Source organism: Eulemur rufifrons, chromosome 24 (genome assembly GCF_041146395.1).
Source record: "Eulemur rufifrons isolate Redbay chromosome 24, OSU_ERuf_1, whole genome shotgun sequence".
NCBI classification, from domain to species: domain Eukaryota; kingdom Metazoa; phylum Chordata; class Mammalia; order Primates; family Lemuridae; genus Eulemur; species Eulemur rufifrons.
In genome coordinates, this window is record NC_091006.1 from 18399776 (window position 1) to 18412614 (window position 12839).

Here is a 12839-nt window from a genome sequence, read left to right on the forward strand (position 1 = left end):
GACGGGGTCTCGCTCTTGCTCAGGCTGGTCTTGAACTTCTGATCTCGAGCAATCCTCCCGCCTCGGCCTCCCAGAGTGCTAGGATTACAGGCGTGAGCCACCGCACCCAGCCTATCCTTTTTTATTGCTGAAAAATATTTCATTGTATGGATAGACCATATTTTGTTTATCCATTTGTCAGTTAATGGACATTTGGGTTGTTTCCACTTTTTGGTTCCTTTGAATAATGCTGCTGTGAACATTTGTGTGCAGGTTTTTGTGTATACCCGTGTTTTCAATTCTCTTGAATGTATACACCTAGGAGTGGAATTGCCAGGTACTGTAGTAACTCTGTTTAACTTTTTAAGGAACTATCGGATAGTTTTCCAAAGGCACTGTACCATTTAGACTAAATCTTACCTCTCCTGTATTCCCACAGCCCGGCGGCTCCCAGCTGACAGCACTCACTTATTTCCCTCAACAGAGCGGGACTTGACAGGGATGATTGTGTCATAATCTGGTGTCATATTAATTGTGACATCTTCAGTTCCCTCATGTGTACAATGGAGACAAGCTATGGAATTGATAGGTAATATCACTGGAAAAGTTTTGTCTGATGCAAGCACTTCCCTAGCATGGTCTCGGGGACTGCCCAAAGAAATTTCTTGTACAGTATTTCCCATCAGGAGCAAGAAAAGAAAATCCTGGCAATTTCCCTTTCACCCTTAACAAAGTTGGATTTTTTTCTATTTTCCAATTATCATTATTCATGAACTATGACAACCAAGAAGCAAGAATTGCTATATCAAGTGAGTTTATTTTCTGTTATATAGCTCAGGCATAAAGTGCTCTTCTACAAGGTTCTCCAGGAGCAAGTTACACTCACATTCTCAGCCCCTGTTACCCCTGCAGTTTTTCCTGCACTTTGGCCAGCACATCCTTCATCTCTTCCATTTGTTTTCACAGATTCTCCACGTTTGCATGGGGTGTCGTATTCTTTGGGTTTTTTCCCTTTGCTAACTTTTGCTCTTCCCTCAAATTCTTCTCTTCAATATTTTTCTTTCTTTTTGATCTGATAACTAAAATGTAGAAAGGATGCTATTGAGATAGCAATAAGTGAGGTATAGAAATGGAGACAAAAGGGGTGAAGAAATACATGGAAAAAGAAAGGTACAAACAGTAGAATTTTCAGGGATGATGAATGTTATTTGTCTGACAAGGATGGTGAAAAATGAATTTTAAAATTATTTTCCCACATAGTATATTCAAATGTTATAAATGCCTAGTTTTAAAAAAAAGAATGTAGAAAAGCTGTAATCCGATGTCACAAAAAGACATTGGAAAAATGTTTTTTATAGGTTCCAACAAGGGCCTTCTGCTTCAGTGAGCATCAGTGATCTCTTCCACCCTTGGCCTCCCAGCCTCTCTCCACTGTCTATGTCTGGAGTTAGTAGAGAGGAAATCCATGCACTGTCTATGTGTTTTTGCTCTAGAATTTTTTAAACAGGTATCCAAGAAGCTCAGAACTTCTGCTAAATCTGGTTTACATGAGCACATGTGTCTCCTCACAAGGATGTGCAGAACATGCCTCCGGTGGACAACCCTCACACAGAGATCTTTTACCTGGGGGTAGTGACCTCTGTTTTGGGGGCCTGGATCTCATTTGCACATCAGACTGAGGCAGATGGTGCAGGTGGAACGTCTGTCTGTCTGCGTTCTAATCTCGGCAATAACGTCACATTAATATGTGTGTTTAGGGGAAATGTTTTGTCCTGGAAAGTTTGTTTCCTAAGCTCTGCATGAGATCCTTGGAATGGCCCTGCCAAAGGAATTAATCAGCCACACAGCTGTTTTCCCCTCTGTATGATTTGGTAAGAACAGTTCATAGCTGTAAGTATGGTTGTAAATATTCGTCTTTCATTCTTCAAACCCCATTAACTTCCTCCTGACTTTGCCATTGGAAACCAAACCATCCTTGCCAGCTCAGCTGTCTCATGACTTGGGACCTGACAAATTAAACTGGTTGATCCTCTACCTGAGTGAATGAACTTTTCCAATTCCTTCTCATTCTCTGGGAGCAGGTGCATGGACTCATCCTGGCCCTCGTCCCCGGAGCTGCCCTCCTCATCTCCTAGTGATGGTATCCTGATGTTTCTATAAAGCAACTCAAGTTTCTGTCTTTCCTCAGCCTGGACCAGTCGACTGGAGAATAGTCCAAGCATATTTAGAAGCACAGTTTTCACAGTGAATCATCAAGTCTTAATCATGCATCTTTTTGCCTGGAAAGGATTCACTTATAGGGGGTGGCAGGTGGAAGGTGAGGAATGGGAGACAGAAATAGACTTTTAAACCAAACTACTCATAGTCAGAGCTCAACCTTCTGTACTGCCAGGTCATTTTCTGGAGTAAAGGGTAACCTTGGGCCGGGCGCGGTGGCTCACGCCTGTAATCCTAGCACTCTGGGAGGCCGAGGCGGGTGGATTGCTCAAGGTCAGGAGTTCGAGACCAGCCTGAGCGAGACCCCGTCTCTACTAAAAAAATAGAAAGACATTATATGGACAACTAAAAATCTATATAGAAAAAATTAGCCGGGCATAGTGGCGCATGCCTGTAGTCCCAGCTACTTGGGAGGCTGAGGCAGTAGGATCGCTTAAGCCCAGGAGTCTGAGGTTGCTGTGAGCTAAGCTGACGCCACGGCACTCACTCTAGCCTGGGCAACAAAGTGAGACTCTGTCTCAACAACAACAACAACAACAAAAAAAAAAAAAAAAAAAAAAAAAAAAAAAGGGTAACCTTGATACCCCAGAAGCAGGGACCAAGGCCAGGACTAGGAGCCAATGAGGCACTCCCATTGGTACGAGCCTTAAGGGGTTGACAAAAAAAACCATGATCAAGACAAACCATATTTCAATGCAATATTTTACAAAATAAAAATTAATGACAAGAAATCCATGATGAACAAAACATCAACACCGTAAATAAAAAAGATGGGTATTACCGATTTTTCCTTTTGCAAAGACTCCAATATGGCTTGATCCAGCACTGTTATTGATCCCATACTTAAATGGATTATTCTGTTCATTGTGGATATTTGGGAGCATTAATATAAATTTTAAAAATTACCAGATTAAAATTTTATTTATCTTGACTACTGAGTTTTTTTGACACTCCCTTAAATTTTGCACCTGAAGTGAACTCCTCATTCACCTCACCAGAGGTAGTAGGTCCAAACCTGGAAGTGGATCGCTGAAAGCTATTTCTGTTTGATGTGGAAATGGGTGATAGAGTGTTTTAGTTTTTCTTAACATACATACTTTCCTAGTTCTGTGTGACTTATGTAACAAAAAATATTTTTAGGGTTAGCTTGTGTTCCAAGGGGTGGTGATGAAGGAAAGAGTGTGTGTCAGGGGCATTCCAGAAGCTGTGAGGCAACAGGAACTGGCCTAGTTGTAAATGTATTAAGATAATCAAGAGGTTGGGGCAGAGCCAGGATTTGGATGAGGAGAGTAAGGCAGGTGCAAAATGGAAGGAGGTGCCAAGATACCCAGCAATAAAGATAAATATCTTAACTCAATATCTTTAAAAATTAAAATGTATGCAAAACAAATCCATGATAAGCCAAATATCAAAAGTTTAGATAAAGACAGGATCCAGCAGTGCAGTGCTGAGCCATGTGGCAGCCTGAGTCAAAAGTGTACATATTTTTACATATTTTTAAATGCTTATTCTTTTCCAAAACACTAAAGAAGTTGAGAATATATTTAAAAATTGAAAACTGGCATGTGAAAAGTCATGACACTAAGTTTAAATATTTTATCTATACTGGCAACAAAATTAATTATAATTTTACTTTCCTGGTTAAGGAAAGGCAAACTCACCAATAGTGTTTTCAAAAGCTACTTCTGGAAAAAATGAACCACTAAAAATCACATAAAAATATGTACTTTGGGCCATGTGAGTTTTTTGTTTGTTTGTTTGTTTATTTTGGTTTTGGCTTTTGCCTCAGGCTGTAACGCAGCTTGGTGAGGATACAAATGTGAAAACTATGAGTTGACTTTAGCTCAACAACTTGATTGAACATGGAAAGCCCAGGAGATATGTTTTAGTGAGCTATCTCAGAAAACTTTACATTTATTAAAATTTTTGTCTATAATAATGAAATTTACAGAAACTGCAAGAACATAAATTCAGTGGATGTAGATTGCCACATTAGATAACCCAGAACCAAACATGCAGGTTACATTATCTCATTAGCAAAATTTCTTCCATTTTACCTTTAATTTCATTTTGTCTTCATATGACATACTTCAAGGTGGCCTTAAAATGGCTACCTTAAAAAATATCCCATATTTAGTAATATATTCCTTGCTTTCATACTTAATTCTAATAGTGCAAATAATTTTGTACTTCCTCAAGCTGTTTCTGATGGGATATAATGGAATCCTAGAACTGCATCCTAGGGTAGGAATCAGAATATGTTGGCTCTGGTCAGAATAGCATGCTGTTGTGGGTGGCTCACCTTTACCTACTAGTAATTTCAAGATTATCACATCACTTCAAAGAGCTTGACCCCAAGCTTTATTTGAGAAGAAGGTGAAGTATCTTCCCAAAAAGCTATTACCCCAGACTGCATTGACAAATTTCTAGTGAAAATGAGAATGGTCACTCTTTTCTGCTTGGTATTACTAAGATTCCTTCCAAAGTATCAAGTTAATTTTAGAATATCCCATTTTGGGAGGATGCCAGCATCTCAAATAGTATCTTTCAGATGTTTTTCACCATGACCCACACTGAGAAATATGTTTTATTTCACAATGGAGGGTGTGTGTGTTTCTCATGTGTTTCTGTCTCAAAAGCTTAAAAATCAGCCTTTACTTTAACACTTTAAATAATGCTTTCCAATATTTTCTATTCTGGTAAATTGTGTTCTGTCTTGTTTCTTTTCTTTTTCCCATTTACATCATGACCCAATATGTGTATAATCCACATTTTGAAAAACATTGGTCTGGAAATTTATAATGAGTATAATAATTCAACAATTATAAGAATTACCACCATCATCATTATTATCATAATTGTCATCTTTTGACACTAAAAGATAACCTAGTTGATTAGTTATGTCTTTTTAAGGATAGTAGATGCTATGTAGCAAACACTTACTATATCATGTAGGAGATCACAATCCCACATATCAGGGCAATGCTGAAGGCTATACTTGCAATTAACATTACTTGAGTAAGAGCAGATCTATGTGGAATTGTTGCTAAAAATGAGGAAAAAAGAAGTTGTCAAAAAATTGCATTTTATCTGCTTCTCTCAGTTAATATATTTGTTAATCATATTGTTGATTGAAAGGGAATAAGAGACAAAATCAGAAATGCCTTCAAAGATAGCATGCTTAATTTTTAAAAATAATGGTTAGATTACACAGGTTGTGTGAACAAATATAACTTGAATTCCCAAAAACCCCTGACTCCCTTTTTTGTCCACCTTCTGTCCTTGTTCAAAGCCCTCTCCCTTTCTCTGTAGAGATACTGGATCCCTGACTGCAGACAGCAACACCCATTGTCTAGGCAGCTGAAAGGCAAGTGGCCTTCCTCTTATGATCTAAGTTGTGTGGTGCTGTCATGAAAGATATCACAGGGCAGTTTAGGACAGAATTCCATGAACCTGTATGCCAGGAGTCGAACTTTAGGGCTAGAGAATGTGCTATAAAACCATGGCTGTTCTTTGTAGGCTCAGTTTATCATCCTATTTCATATTATCTGAAATTTTAAAAAATAACCAGAGAGTTGTTTGTACAAACCAAACAAAAGGGGAATTGGCAAAGTAAGTACATTACTCAGCCACTTGTCAAATCTGACAAACTGAGGCAGCTACTCCTTTTCTCACACTTGCCCTTCCTTCAATTTCTATTCCTTCCCAGGGCAGGAAGAAGAATTCAGCCAACTGAGCTGAAACCTGCCCTGAAGCTCACAGCTCCATGGATGTGAGACAAAAACCAACCTGGGCTATGAAAAAGCTAGGAGTGTACAATGATTAGTAGTAGATTAGTAGTAGATTTGAGGTGTAGAGTATAATGGGTGTTTACAGTTTTGTCAACTTTTCTTTATGTTTTCAAATTTTCATAATGGAATATTGCAGGAGAGAAAAGAACATGGGTTACAGATGGTTTAGGTATGATGAGAACTGAAAATTGACCATGGGATTGGGCATTGGGAGGTCATTAGAGACTCACGCAAGGGCAGTATTAGCAGCATGGCGGGAGGGTGGGAATCTAGGCTTGACTGAAACAGATTCAGAAGAGAACAAGAGGAAAGGGACTGGGGACAATGAGATTTGAAAATCATTTTGAGGAATTTTTCATAAAAGGAGGAAGAGAAATGGGTGTATCTCCTGGAGGGGGCTGAGGGGTCAAGAGATGGATTTTGGTTTTTAGGATGGAAAAATTGACACCATGTTCATAGGAGAATGAGAATGAGACAGTAAATCATGATACTACAATGTCAGAATGTTAGGGCTGTCATCACAGAATACCATAAACTGGGTATAAAGAATAGAAATTTATATCTCCCAGTTCTGGTGCTGGGAAATCCCAGAGCAAGGCACCAGCGGATTTGGTGTCTGTTGAGGGCCCACTCTCTGGTTCAATAAATGGTTCCCTCTTGCTGCATCATCACATAGTAGAAGGGGTGAGTTAGCTCTCTGGGGCCTCTTTTATAAGAGCATAAATCCCAATCATGAGGGCTCTACCTTCATGACTTAATTACCTCCCAAAGGCCTCACCTTCTAATACCATCACCTTGGGGATTAGGATTTCAACATATAAATGGCGGGGGGCTGGGGAGGGGTGCATAAACATTCAGACCACAGCATGCAGGAAAGGGAGATAGAATTGCCAGGAATGTCCTTGAGTTGGCCTAAGAGGATGGAAGCTGGTACACAGGTCAGCCTTGGCATAGACAATTCAACTATTGGCAAGAGACAGAGAATGAGGGTGTGATTGCAAGTAGATAGGAGGATTCAAACACTCTCTTTTAACTGCTTGTATTTTGTCAGTGAAGGGGGAAACGAGATCATCCTGTGAGAGCAAGTCTGGGGTAGAATATATTGAGGTATTTGCAGAGCAAGAAAATTACATGAGAAAGTCACCAGGTAGGCTGGGAGAATAAGTAGACAAGGGAAATGGAGTAGAACGTATTTTTTTTTAATTAAAAAAAAATTTCCTAGAAATGCAATTGCTGGGTGTATTGATTATATTTTCATATTTTCTATATTCTTGATGCTCTGGCATCTGGGGCCTTGATTCTGGATAGACTGTCCCTCCCAGGCCTAGCTGTTTCCTGGAGAGAGCAAACAACTCCCCTGCGAATGTGCCTTTGGTATATAAACCAACTGATCCAGAGCCCACATCCCCAGTCAGCTCTTTACCAAACTCCAAGCCAATATTCCCCCCTACCCTGCCCAAACTCACCCCAGGCCCAGATACTAGAAAACTAGAAACATCCCTATAGCCCAGAGCTTGCTGAAATTATTCAAACTACTTAATCCTAAATTTACTCAAGTAACTGACCTTTCTCACCCATTCTTTCCCTCGGAAACCCCAATAAAGGCTCTGAGCCATGCTCACCCCACTCCTCCTTTTGTCCCCTGACTGACTCTGGTGTTTTCCATGTGACCCTGCCTTGCAGGCTATGTCTGCTGTTTCTAGGAATCTGTGAGCATAAGCTTTTTCCTTCTTGACGATCACTTCCATGTCTGGGTGTCTTACCATTAACATAACTGAATTAAATAAATCTCAAGTATATTTCAATACTCTGGGTTAAAAAGTAAATGCATTGTTTTTATATTTATAAGAATTATCAATTACCCTGTCTAGAAGTTACACTCATTACTAGCTTACAAACAAGATATGAGATTATGTTTCCCTGCTCCTTTGCCAAAACAGTTATGAAACATTGTGCCCACTTTCAACATGATAGCTGAAAACTAGAATTATGGTATAGTCTTGTGAAATTAAATAATTCAAAGTTAAAATAATTCAAACTTAAAGCTGCTGGAACTGTAAATTATCCTGAGCCTTCAGAGGAATGTGGCCATGCAGCCTGAGTCACGTGGCATGTAGCCACAACTTCTGCTTTTTTCCCTGTGAATAATTAAGAAGACCAGGCCGGGCACGGTGGCTCACGCCTGTAATCCTAGCACTCTGGGAGGCCGAGGTGGGCGGATCGTTTGAGCTCAGGAATTCGAGACCAGCCTGAGCAAGAGTGAGACCCCATCTCTACTAAAAATAGAAAGAAATTATATGGACAGCTAAAACTATATATAGAAAAAATTAGCGGCCGGGCGCGGTGGCTCACGCCTGTAATCCTAGCACTCTGGGAGGCCGAGGCGGGTGGATTGCTCAAGGTCAGGAGTTCGAGACCAGCCTGAGCGAGACCCCGTCTCTACTAAAAATGGAAAGACATTATATGGACAACTAAAAATCTATATAGAAAAAATTAGCCGGGCATAGTGGCGCATGCCTGTAGTCCCAGCTACTCGGGAGGCTGAGGCAGTAGGATCGCTTAAGCCGAGGAGTCTGAGGTTGCTATGAGCTAAGCTGACGCCACGGCACTCACTCTAGCCTGGGCAACAAAGTGAGACTCTGTCTCAACAAAAAAAAAAAAAAAAAAGAAAGAAAAAATTAGCCGGGCATGGTGGTGCATGCCTGTAGTCCCAGCTACTCGGGAGGCTGAGACAGGAGGATCGCTTGAGCTCAGGAGTTTGAGGTTGCTGTGAGCTAGGCTGATGCCACGGCACTCACTCTAGCCTGGGCAACAGAGTGAGACTCTGTCTCAAAAAAAAAAAAAAAAAAAAAGAAGACCAAGCAACACTAGATATAAAACACTCTCAGATGGTTGCCCCTCATCATGTAGTAATAAAGTAATCTTCCTTGGAATGTAGCAATCTGTAACCAAACAAATTGCTGTGATGTATGCACTGGCCTGGTCATGATCCTCTTGGAACTTCTCTGTCTCTGCCTATATAAGTGAAACCTTAACTTCTTCACTTTGGAAACACTGACACCGTTTGTTTGGAGTCAGTTTTCCCCGAGTGGTCATCCTTAAGCTTTGTGCTCTAATAAACTCTATGCTTAAGCATATTTTCTCAACCTCATTATTTAAGGTTGACAGTCACAATGCACATTTCTCTTATTATAAGTGAGGTAGGCAGCTTTCCATATAATCAAGAGCTAAGGGTTTCAGGAGAAAATTGGTGTCTTCCAGCAATCTGATTAGACAAATGATTTCGTCCTCTATTTCATCCTCTCTGCAACTGGGACCCAAAGCTCAGGGGTAAGAGAGGTCTCAGCAAACCTCTAGTGTTCACAAAACGAGCTGATGTCAAAGGAAGGACTAGAATGCAGGCTTTCTGATGCCAGGACACAAGCTCTGTGCTTTGATGATGGCGGTGAAGAGGCAAGTGGAATATTCATAGCTGAGCTTCAGGAAGATTAATAATATGTTTGGGATGGATGGATATATTAATCATGTTTTTTCACTTTCTGTATTTCTTGATACTTTGACATCTTGGAGCCTTGAAGAGTCTGCCCCTTCCAGGACCAGCTAATTCCTAAATAGTAGATCACTCGCCTGCAAACACACCTCTCACGTGCAAACCAACCAATCCACAGCCTGTACCCCTAACGATCTCCTTTATCCAGCTCTCACCCTCAGGCCTCACACACACACACACACACACACACACCCCTACCCTAAACCCCCAGGGCCAGGCACCAGACAGCCAGGGATGGACTCCGCGCCCCAGAGCCCACTCAAACCACTGAAACTAGCTGATCTTAATGCCTAACCTGGCCCTTCTGGTGAAGACCAGAATAAAGGCTCTCACCCAATTTCCCCCTTGCTCCCTGAACCTCCAACACACCCTGGAGCCCCTCAATGTGGCCCCTGTGTGGCGGGCCATGCTGCCTGGTTCTGGGACTCTTGAGTATTTTCAGTATAAAAATGCCTTCCTTCCAGTCATTTCCATGTCCATGTGTCTTAATGTACCTGATCAAAACAAATCCTGGGTATGTTTTAAAATGACAGGGAGGGGTGAGGATCTAACGCACAGTGGCTGACCCACAGAAGGCACTTAGCAAATGTGCCAGGAAAGAGAAGGAAGGGTCCTTCAGTGGGAGGAGCAGCAGGGCATGAGGGTGACCTTCTGCCTTGGAGGACTCTAGGGCAAGTGGTCTTGAGGGAGTTCCAGGAGAAGCCAAGGAGGAGAGAAGGTGCTAAAAAGACTGCTCAGGGGCCTGCTGTGTATAACTGCATTTAGTGTGTTGCACAAATGGATCTCGAATTCAGCTTGTGCTCAACTGACCAAGACATGAGCACACAGAGCTGCGCTACTTTCTAACCTGCCCCATGCAGCGCCATTACTAATCTGACCATCCAGAGGGCGCCTTTTCCTAATGTGCACAAAGGTGCTGCGTAGGCTGGTGTTGAACACCCTGGCCCTCTGGCGCCACATACCATGGCAGCTTTGGGGATGTCCGTGGGCCCCACCCACATGCCCTGACCCTCCACTTACCTTCGTTCCTCAGGAATTCCATGGGGTTGTTAGGTAATCCAGCTAGAAGACCATTGAAGGGAATGAGAGAGGAGAGACAGGTATAAGACACATGCAGGAAAATCGGGAAGTAACGTGGCATTAGACAAGGAAGCCTAATGGATAGTTTTCAAATATCTAAGATTGTAAATGCTAATAAATTGATTCCAATGCCTAGCAGAAATATGTGGGTTAATTTGCAAAAGCATGGTGTTCTGTCACATCCAGTGTTTCTTCCATGAATATGGACCAATAAGAACATAATATGTTTGGTTTCTGGTCTTTGCACATTGAGAAACCTCCTCCCAGGTTGAGGACCTGGAAAGATGTAAGGGGGACGTGATCTCATCAGAGGGTCAGGGAGCTAGTGCAAGGGGACCAACAGCAACATCCTTTCCTCAGACATGAAATTAGACACTGTTGTATCACACAGACAGCATTTCCCTTGTGTGGAATTGGTTTGTTTATAAGCAACAAGTATCTCCACAAAGAGTAGCTGCCTGACTTCATAGATTGTCAAGGTTGGTTTTGTTCTTTAAAGATAAACAGAGTTCCTCTAGCACTCAAATTAAAAAGCAAAGCCTAGAAGACAAATAGTTACAAAGAATGCTGTACCCTTGCAAAGCATGTGCCTGGACCCATATGCTTTGCTGCCAGAATGTGAGCACCAATTTACAATTAAAGTCATACAGACACATTCATATAATCTGGATGGGATCAAGGTTTTTATGTGTGCTAATTAAAGTGAAATGAAAGAGAAGAAAGTAGTGATCCCCAAAGAGAAAGCACAGCTTACGGAGTGAAGAGTGTAAGTTTTAATTTAGGAGCAAATGTTTATCTAATTACATTACATATTATGGATCTTTCTACTAACAAATAAATACATAAGGCACATTCACATAGCAGATAAGAGAATCCCAGCCTATAATTCTGACTTCACTGAGTGAGTAAATCAATGACTTACCTGCAAGTCTTGAGGAAGTCCCTTGAATCCCAAATAATGGAGTTTCACCAAAGAGCAGTTTGGCCTGGTTGGTGACTTTTCTGGGTGTTTGTGACTGTTTATTGCCTTGAAAAGAAAACTTGTAGCATGAAACATAATTACCTTCTTTTTATTTTCCCTGAAACAGCTTTTTAATTCTCCTGAGACAAGTAGAATCAGTGGTTGAAGCTACCTGGTAAGACTGTTAATTTTCCAACGGGATGGAACCCATCTGCATAAGGCAAACATAAATGAAGTGGGCACTCCATTAAAAACAAAAATAAAAAGGTGAAAAAGGTTTGAACCTTGTCCATCACTCTAAAATTGTCAGTCTTTTATCATATGGATACAAGGAAATGTTTAGCCTTAGTTCCCATATGAATCTGAGGAACTAAGAAACTCTGCTTCCTACGGAATGTTCGGGTTATGACTTGGAGCCACCAGTATGAGGTCAGCCCTGTGGACATAATGGATTTCCTCCATGGAGCCCAGTCAGCCAATGGGGAACTACTAGCCTAGAGTCAGGTGCAGCGTGCTGGGGCAGGTACGAGTAAGACCAGGTCCCTGCCTTCAGCAAGTGCACAGATGAGTGAGGAGGCAGAAGGAAATCAGTTACAGTTGGCCCTCTGTGTCCATGGGCTCTCCATCCATGGATTTAACCAACCTCAGATGGAAAATATTTGAAAAAAATTTTTGTCTGTACTGAACATGCACAGACACTTTTCTTGTCATTATTCCCTAAACAATACAGCATGACAACTATTTACATAGCATTTACATTGTATTTGGTATTATAAGTAATCTAGAGATGACTTAAAGTATACAGGAGGATGTACACAGATTATGCAAAATACAACGCCATTTTATATCAGGGACTTGGGCATCTGCAGGTTTTGGTGCCTGTGGGAGGTCCTGGAGCCAGTCCCCCAAGGCTACAGTGGGATGAAAGCATTCAGTTGAGACATCGTAAAAAGCCAAAAGAGAAGGAAGCAGAGTTACATGGGGGCAATGGGCTCACAGTCAAAATGCCTGGATTCTAATCTTCGTGTCTGGCTTCCTAGATGTTTGAGCTTGATCAAGTTACTCAACCCCGCTGAGCTTCAGTTTCCTTATCTGTAAAATGAGAGGAATGATTAGTATTTACCTCACAGAGTTGTAGTGATGGTTAAATAATGCAATCCACGCAAAGCACAAAAAACCAGAATAGGAGCTGAACAAATGTTATATGGGATAGTGTCAATATTTGCAGTAAAACAACTCAGTCCCCCTCCACCCTCTGGGG

General features: G+C 41.4%; 1 protein-coding gene across 1 annotated transcript; it reads right to left on the minus strand.

Moving 5' to 3' along the window:
* Positions 1-939: 939 nt before the first annotated feature.
* Positions 940-11871, minus strand: C24H19orf18 (chromosome 24 C19orf18 homolog). The gene is made up of 6 exons (XM_069456970.1): positions 11751-11871; positions 11540-11644; positions 10558-10599; positions 5140-5242; positions 2015-2181; positions 940-1058 (listed from the first exon to the last, which is right to left on the minus strand). The coding sequence occupies exons 1-6, from the start codon at positions 11869-11871 to the stop codon at positions 940-942; spliced, it is 657 nt and encodes a 218-aa protein (XP_069313071.1).
* Between the last annotated feature and the right edge of the window lie 968 nt (positions 11872-12839).

Bases quoted from the DNA above. Each gene is read 5' to 3' on its own strand.
- C24H19orf18 (XM_069456970.1), bottom strand. From the start codon at position 11,871: ATGGACAAGGTTCAAACCTTTTTCACCTTTTTATTTTTGTTTTTAATG. The intron at 5,243-10,557 runs GTAAGTGGAGGG...CCTCATTTTTAG, and splicing joins GGAATTCCTGAGGAACGAAG to CAACAATTCCACATAGATCT. The intron at 2,182-5,139 runs GTAAGTGTTTGC...ACTATTCTCCAG, and splicing joins GTGATCTCCTACATGATATA to TCGACTGGTCCAGGCTGAGG.